Raw genomic sequence first — 15,589 nt, 5'->3', positions numbered from 1 at the left:
GTTTACTGCCTGCAGCCCATGTCCTGGCACAGCTGGGCTCCCACCTCCATACAGTTCAGTTTTGCATGAATGCTGGCGTAATGAGGAACCTGTTGTGGGAACGGGCTTAGGGCTCAGGGCCAGGCTCATCCTTGAAGCCATAAAATGTGTAGAATCCCCTACTTGTTTTCTTTCCTTTTCAAAGTTTTAAAAAGAAAATAAAACCCCCAACAAATCCCAACCTCTCTTTGGCTGTTAAGATTTGGAACAGCTGTTAGTGCTGCTCCTACTGCTGTGGCTGAAGGTATTACAAAGACTGACTGTGAAATACCAAGTTAAAACATAATGCAGAAAGGCCCCCCCACGCATGAAAGTGAGTGTTTGCAGCTGCACAAAGCCATTTCCCATGTACTTTATTTACCATGTTCAATCAAGGCATTTTTTTAAACACCTCTTATGTTCTGCTTCCTGCTGCTGTGAGGATTTAAAATGCTTCATCTCTGCATCCAGGACCTTAATGGAATGTAAGTAGAAATAAGAATCTTTAAACCCTACTAAAACTAAGCTCTGTGTGTGTCTCCTGTAGTGTTTTATCTCGCTCAGGGCTGTGGGCTGTACCACTCTGTGCAGCACATGTGCAAGCCCAGCATGACTTGGCTCTGTTGTTTTCATCCCATTTTCCACTTCAGACAGACCTGTGCTGTCAGATCACTCTGGACCACTCTAGACCACGTGCCTCAATACCACAGGCTGTGCTCTCCCTTGTTGCTGAAACCGTATCAGAGGATTGCAGCATCTAATGGACCTGGGGTTTATTCAGCCCCGGGGAGACCATGCAAGTAGCTCTCTGGGTTTTCGTGTCAGCACTCAGTTCCAATCCTGCGACTCAGGGCTTGTTACTGAGCAGGACAACAGCCCCCAAACAGATCACTCTGTAAATGTATAGAGGTGACAAATTGAAACAGTCTTAAGCATTAAAGAACAAGAATCATTCATTACTGTGATTTCATGGACATGGTCACTAGCAGATTTGACCTTAGATGTGTAAAAGCTGCTGCAGCAGGAGTCACTTGCATAAACCCACATTGGTGGGATTCAGACAGAAGGAAGCAATTAAGTAATTTTACTTTTTGGGTGTAACGTCTCGCCCACACGACTCCTAACCCAAGAGTCAATGCAGGTGCAAATTTACCATCTTTAAAACAATTACAAAATGACTACAACCTATGAACAGAGAAAATACCGTATGGTTCCACAAAGCCTAGTACCATCAATTAACTAGCACAACTTGGCTGTTGCCCCCAAATTAATTAGGAAAAAAGTAGAAATAGTTTGATTAACCTCTCAATCCAGCTTACACTCAACTGCAGGAAGTTAGTATACTAGAGCTGTTGTCCTACTACTTTCAACAGCATGAAAAGCCAGACTCCACATCCTGAACTACCATTTTTGTAGCAGCTGGTGGCTGTCCAGCCTGCATTTTAGCTACCAGAGCTGTGACTGTTTGTCCATGCATACATTAAACTCTATGCTGGTTCTTTCCAGAAGCATGGATAAGCTACTCTAACACACACCCAACAGCTCTTGGGACTATAGCCTTTCATGGCCAAGCTTGCTTTGGCAAACCTCTTCTGAAGTATCTCTCAGTACAATAGGTCCAGACAACTCCATTTTTCTTTTGCTAGTTCCCAAATGGCGTTGCAAGTGGAAACAGGAAGCAACAATGTTTGTTCACCTAAGCCACAATTAACCATGCAGAAAAAATGTTACAGTGCAGATACTGCAACACGATGTATCAAACCAGGAGGCCCGTGGAAAATAAATATATATGGACAGATTCTTGATAGACGTTCCAGAGAGGTTTATTTCCCCAGCCGCATGGCTGGGGCTCTGCCGAGGAACTGTTACAATCACAGGCCAGAGGGTCCTTGCCCGCGCAGTGAAACACAAACCAACCAATGGCGAACAAGGCTGACCAGGGGCTAGGGAAACCCCGTGCCTCCCCGCCAGGGCCCCTCTCCCAGGGCTACATGGCGGGGGAGGGACCCCGACATTTCACCCATTTATTTTTAACAAAAAGAGATTTAAAACTTAACATTGAAAACAACTGGATAAACATAACAAGAACAGTTTTAAAACAAAACAAGCCACTCTCCTGAGTCTTTAAATGTCCAAACAGATTCTGTGGAACATCTTATGGCTGACAGAAGGGAGACAGGACTCTCTGAGCATGCTTTGTGGGGAAACTGAGGCAGGAGAGGGTTTAATTTCTTCCCTCCCCCTTTTCATCCCCCACTCGGCATTGGAAAGGGATTTTTGGGGAAACAATTGGCAAAGGCATGGTTTTGTGAGGGAAACCGTGGATGAAAAAACGGATTGGGAATACGGTGGGGGTAATAGGACATAGGGTAAAAGGGAAGGGTGGGATTAGGAAAGGGAGACTGTAGGGGGGGCCTACAATGGAGATATCGTCTAACATGACTACGATTTTTTGCATATATACTGCCTTTTACAGGAACACCATCAGGCCCAGTGACCTGCGATGCTTGTAACCCTTTTCTACCTAGTACAATTTTGAATTCCACCACCTCTCCATCTCCCAGGCTTGGGATGCATTTTTCAGGGTTATTCTTTTTAATAGCAGTTCTATGCACGAAGATGTCTTGCTGGTTGTCACACCTTGTTATAAAACCATAATTTTGCTTAACATTATACCATTTTACTATCCCTAAGATCTTAGCTACTATGATCTTTTCCTTTTTCCGAGTGGCTGCTGTTTTCTGTCTCGCTGCGTTCTTGCGTTCCCTTTTGCTCACTCCCGTGTTGGAATTGCTGGAGCTGCTGGGGCTGCTGGAGCTGCTCGTGCCTGCGCAGTCTTCCCGGGGTCACGTTCAGGGCTGCGTGGGCCGGGCTGGGCCACGCCGCTCAGTTCTCCGCGCGTCGCCTCCTCTGGTCGCAGCTTTGCTGCCGCTGCCAGGCGCTGCAGCCATGTCTCGGCCGGGCCCCTGAGCGATTTCTCCCCCGTGCCCTGCTTCAGTGCGTGTTTCGGCTGGGTGAGGCTCCACTCCGCTGCCACCACTGCCATGGCCGCCGCCTGCGCGCCGACCCTCTCAGTTGGGCGTACATGGGGCTCGCTCCACCACGCGCTGCGCGGGGCTGGGCGGGCACCACCGGGTTGTGCTGCTCCCGCTGCGCCTCACTCCGCTGCTGACACTGTGGCTCGCGTGGCTCTGCCCATGCGCAGGAATTGCCTCGCTGCTGCTTGCAGAGGGCTTGGTCCACATGGCCAAGGCTGCACGGTCCCTGAGGCAGGCTTCCCTTCACCAAGACACAGCTGACATTGCTCAACAGTCTCGGTAATTAAATAATATTCACGAAAATATCCTTCCCTCGGCATATATTTTGACTCAAAAATTAACTGTGTCCAAACAGTGTTCCAAAAGTCTTTGGTAAGAATCAAATCCCAAGAAACATAGAAAAAGTTCTTAAACAATCATGCCAGGAAGTGTTTCAGTTTCTTTTGAGCTTGAATTAAGCTAAAATTTACAAATAATTTTTCAAGAATCTTTTCAAGTTTAAAATAAATGTCCATATGCGGCTCTGAGAGCCAAGAGTCTTCCCACGGTTCCTCCATAGTTTAGATATGGATTAGATGGAATAGCAAAACAAAACAAGAAGAGAAATCCAAAGTTTCTAGGGTTTACTAACACATATCAGTCGCTTAGGGATCAGGGATTGTTCTGCTCGCAATTCTTCACCATTTGTTACAGTGCGGATACTGCAACACGATGTATCAAGCCAGGAGGCCCGTGGAAAATAAATATATATGGACAGATTCTTGATACATGTTTCAGAGATGTTTATTTCCCCAGCCGCATGGCCGGGTTCTGCCGAGGAACTCTTACCATCACAGGACCCGAGGATCCTTGCCCGCGCAGTGAAACACAAACCAACCAATGGCGAACGAGGCTGACCAGGGGCTATGAAACCCCGTGCCTCCCCTCAGGGCCCCTCTCCCAGGGCTACATGGCAGGGGGAGGGACCCCGACAAAAAAAGTGGAAGTTACTTGTCTAGTGTCTGAAATAGCCTTAGCTCCTCCTGCTTAGCAAGGGCAGTGGCTCTCACTCTGGGGCACCTCACAGGTCCCAGGCTCAGAAGGGCTGCACCAGCTCTAGCACTGCCTCAGCAGCTGCCAGGTGACACCTGCCTAGCTGCAGCTGCTGAGCCTCCTGGCCTGGCCCCCCAGGGCAGCAGACTGTTTGCAACCCTTCTGTAATTGCAACTTAAAAGGAAAAATACCACACAGAATACCATGAAATATTAAAGAGTCAACAATCCTAATTGTAGCCATGGGAGACCTAATAATAGCCTGCTTGGTCTTCTCTAGTGCATTGTAACTCACCTTTCACATGCCCAAACAGGCCAGGCCTGCGGACACAGCAAATTGAAGGACTGATAACTATTTGGTTCCACAAGCTGTTTTACAGACCCATCTCCAGGCATTTCAACCTACGTATCTCTTCAGCAGATACCATTTCTGTATGTTACCATCTTAATCACTTACTCAGACATACGTACACACCAAGGAGACTGTGAGGCAAGATTAAGGTTTTGTTATCTGAAGAATATTAAAGCAACATTCTTCTGAGGAATTCCATCACTTCCAGGAATTTCAGACACAGCTGTCTTAACTGGCTGTTTGAAAGGTAAATGAGAAGATATTCCCCACTTTGTGATCTGGTAAAGATGCTGCACTGACTGATTTGATGCTTGACTTCTATAGGCCAGATACTTACAATGCAATAGTAACACTTAGAAGAACACTTTTACCATCACTGGGATTTTTTTTTAGCCCTCTTAAGCTGCATTTTACTTGAATTTACTCCCAAAGCCACTCATTTATGACAGTCAGCTTAAAAGAACTTACCACACCAAGGAAGGGGTGTTTAATGCAGTAGTGAAAAAGTTTTGTAGGAATGCACAGATCAAATGACAAAATACAGGCAGCAGAAGGCAGTTTGATTAAGAGTCTTCCACAAGAGAGATTCTTGTGGCGATGCTACACTCTTCTAGCAAGCAACAAACTGACTGTAGTTCAATCCAGTCAGCATTGTTGGAGGTTGTGCCACAAAATTAGCCTCCACAAAATCAAGAGACAGGTTCAAACCACTGAAAGACAGCAAGAATGTTTCCCACTGCTGCTTGCTTCATTGCAGTGAAGGAATGATTCCTCTGTTCAGCAGCAAGAAGTTTCTGTAGTTGGTGTTCATCCAGCCCTCCCTTATGCGTGAGAAAAGAGTTCTCCTGCGTGCCCAGAGCCTTCTGGAACACGGCTTGGGCAGGTCTCATCGATCCAGACTGCATTTCTGGGCTGCTTCTGAACACACATTCCTGAGGAGGTTGATCACAGACCTCGGGTCTGCGCTCTTCATAATAGCACTGCCAGACACAATCATATTGGCACCTGCCTGGAAGACATCAAACACCCGCTTAGTCACACGGAACAGAGCCACTGCCTACAGCTTGCTTGTAAAACACTGGAGGTGGTTGTGAATTCTGGGCTGGTGTGCAAACAAGTGGGACACACATGACACACCTCTAACTACAATCCCAAGTCAAGTTCAGAAAACACAGCTCTTCCCCAAATACGTAATTTCTTCATCACATTGCTTCTATTTACACCAACATAAAAGAAACAAACTTCTCTATCTTAGGGTAGGCTACAATAGCGACTATTAAAAAAGATTAGATCTCAAACAGATTTTGATATTAAATGTGTTTTACAGTTTCCTCTGAAAACTAGAAATTCCTCCTAAGCTTTATTTTCTGGGTGTTGATAAGTCTCTCAGCACAGTGACTGAGAATGCTGCTCTGTTGCAACCTCTTACCTCTGCGCACTTATGGATGGTGTCAGGCCCAACTCCTCCATCCACTTCTATATCCAAGGAGGGAAACTGTGTCCTCAGCCACTGAACCTGAGGAACCAGATAAAAAGGCAGGCACTGAGATCCACATGAGCTGCCACCCTACAGCTTCTTACAGATCTAGACAAGGTTTATCTACTTCACCACTATACTCCCTACTGTTAATTAGCTTTTAGCTCAATAAATAATGAAAGAGAAACATAGTTTAACTTTGACATCATGTCTTCCATAAATTTCTGTTCTCTGAACCCAGGTTCTACCATCATCACCAAAGCCATGTCTATCTGATTGGCCCAAGGTGCCAAGTGCTCAACTGCAGTGCCTGCTTGATGGCCAAGCCAACCTGCAGGAAGGGAAGCCAAATCCAAGTGCACCTTAGGATTCATGCACCTCAGGGCAAGACTGGCCTGAGCTCAGTGCGGATTCCTAAGAAAATAATTACATGTCTGTGTAATGGCAGGAAGAACAGGCCTCTTTATTTAAAAATTCCAGATTTTCTTCACTAAAATTGAAGACTAACTTCATGCACAGTGTGTTAGGGCTGCATGTGCCAATCCCTGACCACCTGAAGTGGAAACAATGAGTTTTTAATAAAATCGTGGAATCAAAATAGCTTGAGTTGGAAGGGACCTGCAAGGCACATCAAGGCCAACTCCCAGCCTTGCACAGACATCCCACCAATCCCACCCTGTACGTGACAGCGGTGTCAAAACGTTCCTGGAGCTCTGGCAACCTTGGGGCGTGACCATTCCCTGGGGAGCCTGTCCAGTGCCCAACCACCCTCTGGGGGAAGAACCTTTTCCTTATATCTTGCCCAAACCTCCCCTGACACAGTTAACAGGTCGTTCCCTTGGGTCCTGTCAGTGGTCACCACAGAGAACCTGCCAGCAAGGCAGTTGTTAGTTAAGCAGGGCACAGTGTGTACTCCCCTCACCTTCATCCCATTCTCCCGAATGTCCTTTATCAGTGCCCTGGGATTGTCCGTCGCTTCTAGATGTAAAGTGTACTGGTTTGCTCCAGCGACTGCCATGGGCTTCACCCACTGCTCTGGCGTGGCCACCATCATGTGCATGTCTGGAAGAGGAGAGCGAGCGGGCAGTGGGGCTGAGTTCCGCTGCCGGAGGGGCAGTGCCCTACAGCCCCCGGCCCTTACCGAAGAAGGGCTCCTGGCCCAGCCGCTTGCGCAGGCACTCCACGACGGGGTGGCCAAAGGTGATGTTCAGGACGAAGTGTCTTGGGGCCGAAGAGAGAGATGTGCCCGCCCGCAGGTTACACCCCGGGCCGGCCGGGAGGGGAGAGGCAGGCCGTTCCGGCTGCTCCCCCCGGCCTGGCCGCTCCCGCCCACTCCCGGCGGTTACATCCAGGTGCAGGCAGTCGGCCCCGCAGTCCAGCATGCGGCTGCACTCAGCGCCCAGCGCCGCCAGGTCGCTATTAAGGATGGAAGGACTGATCCGACACCCCAACACCATCTCTGCCGCCTCGGCTCCTGCCAGGACAGAGGGAGGGCCGGCCGGGCAGTGGGAGGGCCAGGGCGGTGCCCTCGCCATCTTGGGGCCGCTGCTCTGCCTGCGCTGACGCAGCACAAATGGCTCTGGCAGCGCTGGCCTGCCCGTGCCCTCGGGCCCAAACCGGAGGAAATAATAATAATAATAGTAATGTTATAAATAAAGTATGTAATTCGTGCTATTATGTATAAAACTGAAATGTAATAAGACCATGCAGAGACAGAGTTTCAAAATCCCTCCACCAGCCTGGCTGAGAGAAAAATTTCACAACACTAAAAGAAGTTCTCTCACAGATGTAATCAATAAGTGAAGATTCCACCCAGGTGGGGTTGGATCTTATCACTGGGACATTGACACCATGATGACTTGATCACCACCTTCTGATATCTACATGTCTTGGTTTTGAAAGACAGGTGTCTGCTAAGGAAGGCAGAAGCCTCCCTTGAAGTGGCAGATATAACCCCTTTCCCTCTGAGTTATTATAATTCTGAAAAAAATCAAGGGCCTTTAGGCAAAGATGTGGGAAATAGGAATAACAGCTCTTTACTATTATATATATATAACCAGTCAAACAAAACAGCAATAACTATGGCAGTAACAGCAAGGACAAACCCGGTCCCAGCCTTCTCGGCTGTCAGGCCCTTTCCCCTTGGGTGCAGTTCCGCTCGCAGCCGGCAGGGGCGCTGGTGGCTCCCGGTGAGCAGGGCAGGTGCGATGGTTCCCCCGCGGCTGCAGGGGGCGCTCCGGAGCGAGCTCGGGGAGCACGCGGCACTGGTGCCTTGGGATCCCGGGAAGGGATGGAACAAAGAAGCTTCACAAACCGCTGGGCAGCTGATCCCGGACTCTCAGGAACAGCAGGCTGGAACGGCAGGCTGGAGTGGCAGGCTGGAGCGGCAGGCTAGAACGGCAGGCTGGAGCGGCAGGGACGAGCACAAATCCCGGGTGGCAGACGAGATGTATCCAGATGGGAAAACCCCATGGAGGCCCAGGCAGGCAGGGTGAGCAGGGCTACAGTGTAGCGAAAGCTCAAAGCAGCAGCGGGGCAGGGCAGCCACAGCCCGGCCTCCAGCAGGGCAGGGAAAAACGGCTTTGGGATCCCGGCGTTGTTTCCAGCAGAAAAAGAAAAAAAAACGACCGAGGAACCCGCAGCTCCTTTCTCTGCAGCTCCTCTCTCCGGATGCTCAGAGCGAACTGACCCCACACCCAGGTGTAGACAAAGGAGTAGCCAGGCCCGCCCCACCCCCCTTTTTGTCTTTCTTAAGTACAGCTATTTGTCCCCTAGCAACATGCATATGGGAGAAAATTCCTTTAACAGGAAAAAAACCTAAAACTAAACTAAAACCCCAACACTACATCTCATCTGATAAGGAATCGGACATTCCGGGAACTAAAAATAACTGTTCCAGGAACCAGAGATGGCCCATTCATCATCAGAGATGGCCCATTCATCACCCAGGATGGATAATTCATCAGACCCGGGAAAGGCTTTGTGCAGCCCAACTTCGGGACAAGAAAACATCATGAATATGCTAAATTGAGAGAAAAATAGAATTAATTCGGACTCTGCCCAAAAACTGTATAAGAAGGAACCAGCCAAAGCAGCATTTGTGAACTTGGCAGGTCTGATGCGATAGAGGTCAGATCTATGCGTGTTCACCCAGCTCCGACCCCGGGCTCGGTGCTGCTTTTCTCGATCGTGGCTTTTGAGACCGATATTTTGGTTGCATAATAAATGTTATTTCTTTATAAATTTTGATTGGGCAATTCTGTTTATCTTAGTTATAACTCTTCTCTAAGTGATCTTAAGTTTCCAACAAAGTGTATTTTGTCCCCCCCAAAGAACAGCTCCAGCCTCATGCTGGGTAGAGCCACTGCCACAGCCCGTTCCCGCGGCACCCCCCACGCCAGGCCTGGGAGCAGATGGGTAAACTTCTAACAAGCGCTGTCGGTATCCCAGAACAAAACCACACATCGAAGTCCTTCGGAGCCCAAGAGACCGACCGTGTTACACAAGAGATTCAAACACAGAAGAACTCTGCCCGTTTCCATCGTTCCTTTGTATTTAATCCTCAGGACAACGTTTGCATAAAATGCTGAGGCAACGTGACTGACTGACACATGGACAAGACGGGCACAGCCGGACGTTGCTGAACACGACATGCATTTAAGGCGTCTAACACTATGTAAAGCAGCATCGTTTGTCTTCACAGCAGAAATACACCAGTTCTGGTACAGAGATACTGGAGGAAAGCACAGACCAGCTAAAGTACTTTATATGCCACTCATCAGGACGGCATTAAATGCAACTGGTACTACAGTAGAACAAACACATGGGAAGTTAGGCTGATGGGCTGACTTGTCTGTGCCATTTCTCAGCAATCATCCCACAGAACCAAAGCTAGCTGCCCAGCCACCTGGATAAAACTAAATTACAGATTACATCATTTATAAGATGCATTGATTTCTAGTAGGGTAGACATTAAAAAGAGGCATTTTATTCCTTGCTATGGCTTACTACTGTGGATTCAGCTGTGACAGTGGAAAATTGAAAGTTACTATATACACTGAATTAAATGAAGTAAATCAAAGTTATTTTGTCACCTCTAGAGTAGAGTACTGTGGGAAGGCCTCTACTTTTCGTTAAGGAAGATGCTTCCTCATTTTCAGCAGAAAAGGTCACTATAAACTGCACCATGAATTCTGTATGTGTTGTGTCCCAGCTGTTTACTCAGCTCATGTCTGACGCTTTCCTCCCTCTCAGACTGCCAGTGACCAAGCCTACCTTGGGACGTGAAAATAAAGCTGTGGGGTTTTTTCTCATTTGTGCATCAGTGTTAATAATAAAACTTAACATCTGGAATTTAGCAATTCTTGAAGTGACATCTGAGCTAGGAGCTAATCTAAAGCAGCATCCTACAGGTAGCTGGCACAGGCTCCAGTGCACTAAGGAGATAAGAAGCAGTACAGCATGTTTTGGTCAGCAGAGGAAACAGTTTGTCATCCAGGATATCCATGGGGACACTGTCACCTCCACCTGAACACCCGTCATACAAGACCAGGTACCCTTTGGAGCTGCATTAGAGCACCACCTGTACATTATATAGCCCCATATATGTGGGGGCTATAGGTGGTGTACTATAAAAATAGTTGCCTTTTCAGGCCTGCTTTTTCCCAAGATATGCTGAGATTCTCCATCTCTCACCAACAGAGTGGTAGCAGAACATGCTCAACACCTGGGAGAAAGATGGCCTTTGCTCTCTTCAGAGGTTTAACGTGAGTGAGTTCCCTGCCCAGACTGGTGTGCACAGCTCCTGTCAAATGTGAGCATTTGGCAAATGCCAGGCAGTGCAGCCTAAGGCTCCATGGGCTTCGCAGGCTGAAACCTGCTGTCAGGTGTGTGGTTAATTGTCAAAGCCCTAGGAAAACCTGTGTGCTGCACTACAGCAGCAAGGCAGTTGTTCATAGGGTAGTACTTCAGCTATTTCAGAGCCAGTGAGGAGTCCTTTCTTTGGAGATGGCTAGAAGGATATAATTTCCCTCCTTAGTAAGGCTGGTTTATGATGTGTGTGTCCAAACTGCAATCCCTCAGGAGCCATAGTAGTAATTAGTGCATTTTAGATACTTTCAGGATGATCCAAAACACCTTCCTCTGCACAATAATGACACAATTATGAACTCCAGTTAGTCTAACATGAGCCAAAAAAGGCAGTGTGTGATTCCCAAGGGTATCTTTGAGCATTGCTGATGATTTCATGGTTTGTTTCACAGCTGTTTTGCAGTTTGCCCATCAGCAGCTAATGGCTAAATTCCCATTTCAGTGTAATTCCATGACGCTGCAGCAAAACCTGTAACTCAGCTGTGACTTCAGCTGATCCCTCTCCAGGGACCTTCACCTTCTGTAAGTGTTACATACATTTAACTAATACTTGCAGCCATGAATATTATATACATAAAATGGAAGCTTTTAAAATACAATCTCAGCACGCCAAAAATAGATTTCATCAAGTTTCTGCCCTGCAATATCCATCTTTTGTTTACAATGTACATATGTATTTATATATGTAGGAACACAAAAATACCGTATATAAATATTTACTTTAAATCCCTCTAAGTACATCCAATGACATCAGTGGAGCAGTTGCTTGGGTCCACCCATTCCGGATGTGGTTTCTCAGGGGTTTTTTTAAGCTGCGGAGATGAATAGCTCAGTACATTAAAGCAGGACAGTGTGGGCTATTTGTACCACCTGCAGACCACTCAGCCCCTGCCCATCTGTGTCTGTGCATAGCACATGCATTCCTGCTTACTGTATTTAGTTTTACAGAGCAAATATTTCTGTAGCACAAGAGCAGTATTTTACAGAGTGGAATGGAGCTAACATACAAAAGTAAACTCAACTGAAGTCTGCAGTGCCAAAAAAAAAGTCTAATTGCTCTATGGTGCTTATCATTGCTCTGCAAGTTAGAAACAATGGTCCCAGGCTTGAGAAAATCAAGCTTTAGATTGGTACTTTCTGTCAGTGTTTTCACTGTTTTCAAGGTTTAAGAGCCTTGGATTCAGCTACATAGCTGTCCTCTCCAAAACACTACAAAATTAAATCTTGGGCACAGTCTCAGAAGAGAGTTCTCTGTCTCGCACAGTCCAACAGTCCATTACCCAGTGAGGCTGCTGATCACAGTAGATGGCTGTCAGATAAGGGCTCTAGGGACCACGTTTGCCTACACACCCCTCTCCTGAGAATTCTGTACAAATTCTCAGTTCCTGTGGTCCTGTCCTGAACTGAAACAGATCTCACAAACAGAAATTTGCCAGTCTATATAGAGCAACTGGCTGATAGCTATTTCCTGCTTTTGGATCATAAAGTGCTCTTGTTTTAATTAGTTACTATTTAGCAGGGAACTCTAAGGAAAGGTACACGTTTCCTTCCTCTTCCCACTACTGTACTTCCCCAAGAGTTAAACATGAGATTCATCTAGATCGACATCCGTCTCCCCGAGCTCCACATGTGTGAAGCTGAAGTGAGTGGCCAGCAAAGGATTTTCCATCCCGTTGTCCTCACTGATGTGCAGGACAGTGTCCCCATGCTGCAGCAAGCTGGTGGTCTCGAGGCCAGTGTAGTCCTCGGTGTCAGAGAGCTGGGTGGGTGGGGTGCTCTGTGCTGTTGTTGGCCAGGACTCCAAGCCCTCCTCTTTTTCCTTCTCCTTCTCAGCAGAGAGTGCCTCGCTCTGCAGTTGAGGAGAGCTGGTGGTCAGGCTCAGAGAAAGCAGGAGGGAGAGGGGCAAAAAAAGGAAAGGAAGGTCTATAAAGTATTTTCTCATTCAGATACACATTTTACCATAAAGAACTAGGCACTTGCAGATTATAAATACCTTAAAATTATACCTTAACAATTATATATTTTTGCTGGTGAATCAAATTTACAACAATGATCAGAAAGGTTATCTGATTTGAGTCATTAACACTTTCTCATTTCATCTTTTTTAGCGTATGTCTTCAAACTGAGTGTAGGCTTAGATTAGATATTAGGAAAAAATTCTTTACTGTGAGGATAGTGAGGCACTAGAAAAGGTTTCCCAGAGAAGCTATGGATGCTCCATCCCTGGAAGTGTTCAGGCCAGGCTGGATGGGGCTTGGAGCACCCTGGTTTAGTGGAAGGTGTCCCTGCACATGGCAGGGGGTGGAATGAGTCCAAACCTTTCTGTGATTCATTCTATGATTCTGAAGTCAGAGATCATTCATTTGTTCATTTGGCAAAGGACATAACCTCAAAACACAATGGATATCTGGGCATATAAAAGTGATCTCAATGTCACTGATGTGTTAAAGGGATGACTGGGATTGTCCCTGCACCATCCTCAGTGGGGTCCAACACAGAAAAATGTTGGACAAGCAGTTTCTTTCACAATGTGATGCTTTTGCTAAAACAGTCCTGAGGCTTTGATGGATTCCTTCCTTAAGGAGGCATCTCTCAGGAGCAAGCTGTGAAAACCTGTTAAGGACAGCTTGCCTTGGTGATTAGGTCCAGAAGGACACTGTATGAAATGGGAAGATGGAAAGGGAAGGTGCAGAAAATATATTTTCAAATTAAGAATTGTTGCACAGATCTGGAAGGGAATGGCTTTACAGAAGCAGGGGGCTGGACAGCAAACAGCCTAAAAAACAGACACACAGGAGGGTTTGCTGTCTTCACTCTCCTGCCAGCTTTCATTACAGTGCTGTAATGAATCTGGTGCTTCCCCGTGCCTGGGATGGAGCAGTGGAGGAACACAGGCTACAAACCCACCAGTCACGTTACCTGGCTGTGGAGATCAGCTACAACGGTGGCAGGTGAGGAAGTCAGCACAGGTTTGCTGAGGGGCTCCTGCTGGCTGGTGGCCTGGGGGCTGCTGCGGCTGCAGCCTGGCTGCTGTACCGGCGGGTCCACAGCACAGGTTGGGGGTGCCTCAGGCTGGACTTCCGTGAATGTCACCGACCGCTTCTGCTCCACTGAGGGTACAAAGCCCAGAAAACTGAGGGTTAAAATTTGGGGAAAAAACACAAGAAAAGAAGAGAGACAATCCCTGGAGTTTTTACAACTAAGACAGGATTCATCCAATTTTTATGTAAGCTGTCTAATTGGCATCTAATCTAAAAGCCTTTTACCTTGGGCTTCCACTACAGCCACAGCAAGACTCTGGGATCACCTGAAGTCTAGCCAGCACACCTATCCTTGTCATGGTTTGGTGAGAAAAATACCACCCATAACATCTATCCATTCCAGAAGAATACACTGAGTTGAATCCCATGTGAGTTAGGCACTTCTGCCCTCAAATAAAAAAGAAAAACTGGCATGCAAAAAGATAGAATTGCCCAAGGTTTTGCAGAACATCTGAGAAAAGAAAGTGCAGCAGATAGCCCCTCATTCCTGCAGACTAAGTCCACTAGCCAGGAGTAACAGAAGAGCACAGAGTAAAGACAGACTAAAATCCTAACAGTAAAACTGATATTCCTGTTCCTGCTCTTAATTATTTTTGGCTAACTTCTATGTTTCAAACATCTCCAACAGTGCTGTTGCCCCAGCATAGTCCTGCTGAGCAGTTAGAAACCCAGGAAGTTCACAAGTAACCTTTGCTCTTCCAGATGTTTCCTCCAAAGCTCACTCCAAATGGTACAGAATACAGCCACCTGCTCAGCTTGGCAGTGCTGACTCCTGGAAACATACAGCACAGACTGAAGCAGTCCTACATTCATTTCCATATACAATCCTTAAAGCTCTGCACTGCTAAGCTTATGATGGGACATTTTCTTCTTTCTACTACTCTCAATAGCATCTTTCGAACTTGCACATCTGGAGGTTTTGGATAAGGCATCCTGACTAGAGGAAACCCATCCCCTACATTCTCCACAACTCCTGGAAACAAAGTAATTCATTGTCCATATCCTGTTTGACCTTGAAAACTTCTGGAGAAACCATCAAAGTGTTTTGAGGGGGTGGATTTCTGATAGGATATCCACGTACTAGGAAAAAGTATAGAGCTCCCGGAATTTCACTTTAATATAAGCTAGTAACAACCTGCTATTCCTTTAAGCTAAAACCACAGCCTTTTCTACTTTCCAGTGTGGAGCGCTGGTTTCGGAAATGCAGCATTGCCCTACCACAAGGTTTTGGCTTTGGCTGGATGCTCCGTCGCGTGGTTGAAAGTCGAGCTCCGTGACGGCTCCGAGGTTCAGTTTGAGTTTTCTGACGTGACAGCAGCGGTCGTCGAAGCTAAACATTGGAAGAGAGAGTTAGGTTAATGTATGTTCACATATTGCACAGCTTCTTCTCTGAAAGGAGAACAGATCATCACTGTCTGTACCTCTAGATGTCCATTCACTCTACTTTTAGCAGATATGTGTTTTAAGGTTTCCATGGATCAGACATCTCCTTCATATGAACCTCTGGGCTTTGTGCCTTTTCAGTTTCAACACTGAATGTAATGCAGTGCAGGTTGCATAACCATCATTTAATAATAAGAAAAAAGCCTGCAGAGGACAAGATTGAGGAATTTAAAACAAAGGGTACCTCCTCTCTTAGGGATTTGTCTGGCTTCACAGCTATGATTTGTGCTATGGTTCCTGCTAAGTCAAGGGACTGCACTAGTATAGCAAAAATTAGGTAGAAGGGACACATCACATCCACATACCGTGTGCAAACAGCC

General features: G+C 46.8%; 2 protein-coding genes across 7 annotated transcripts in view; both read right to left on the bottom strand.

Moving 5' to 3' along the window:
• Positions 1 to 4,574: 4,574 nt before the first annotated feature.
• Positions 4,575 to 7,799, bottom strand: LOC125328687 (ribulose-phosphate 3-epimerase-like). 2 transcript variants are annotated; one of them, XM_048309732.1, is made up of 4 exons: positions 7,058 to 7,791; positions 6,839 to 6,978; positions 5,869 to 5,955; positions 4,575 to 5,448 (listed from the first exon to the last, which is right to left on the bottom strand). In XM_048309732.1, exons 1-4 carry the CDS (start codon positions 7,449 to 7,451, stop codon positions 5,326 to 5,328), a joined length of 744 nt encoding a protein of 247 aa, XP_048165689.1. In that variant the 5' UTR covers positions 7,452 to 7,791; the 3' UTR covers positions 4,575 to 5,325. The 2 variants fall into 2 exon arrangements, with proteins under 2 accessions (XP_048165689.1, XP_048165690.1); XM_048309733.1 differs by having other exon boundaries at positions 5,336 to 5,444; positions 7,058 to 7,799.
• Positions 7,800 to 9,447: 1,648 nt separating this feature from the next.
• The window catches only part of LOC125328686 (protein unc-80 homolog), a 139,735-nt gene continuing 133,593 nt past the window's right edge, over positions 9,448 to 15,589 (bottom strand). For all 5 annotated transcript variants that reach the window (XM_048309724.1, XM_048309725.1, XM_048309726.1 and 2 more), the window contains 3 exons: positions 15,045 to 15,156; positions 13,705 to 13,895; positions 9,448 to 12,634 (listed from right to left, as the gene is read on the bottom strand). In XM_048309724.1, the coding sequence (XP_048165681.1) occupies positions 12,365 to 12,634; positions 13,705 to 13,895; positions 15,045 to 15,156 (573 nt within the window). In that variant the 3' untranslated portion in view covers positions 9,448 to 12,364. The remainder of the gene's footprint in view (positions 12,635 to 13,704; positions 13,896 to 15,044; positions 15,157 to 15,589) is intronic.

This window comes from Corvus hawaiiensis, chromosome 7 (assembly GCF_020740725.1).
Source record: "Corvus hawaiiensis isolate bCorHaw1 chromosome 7, bCorHaw1.pri.cur, whole genome shotgun sequence".
NCBI classification, from domain to species: Eukaryota; Metazoa; Chordata; class Aves; order Passeriformes; family Corvidae; genus Corvus; species Corvus hawaiiensis.
The sequence above is the reverse complement of the archived record's forward strand: the minus strand, read 5'-3'. Positions and strand labels throughout refer to the sequence as shown.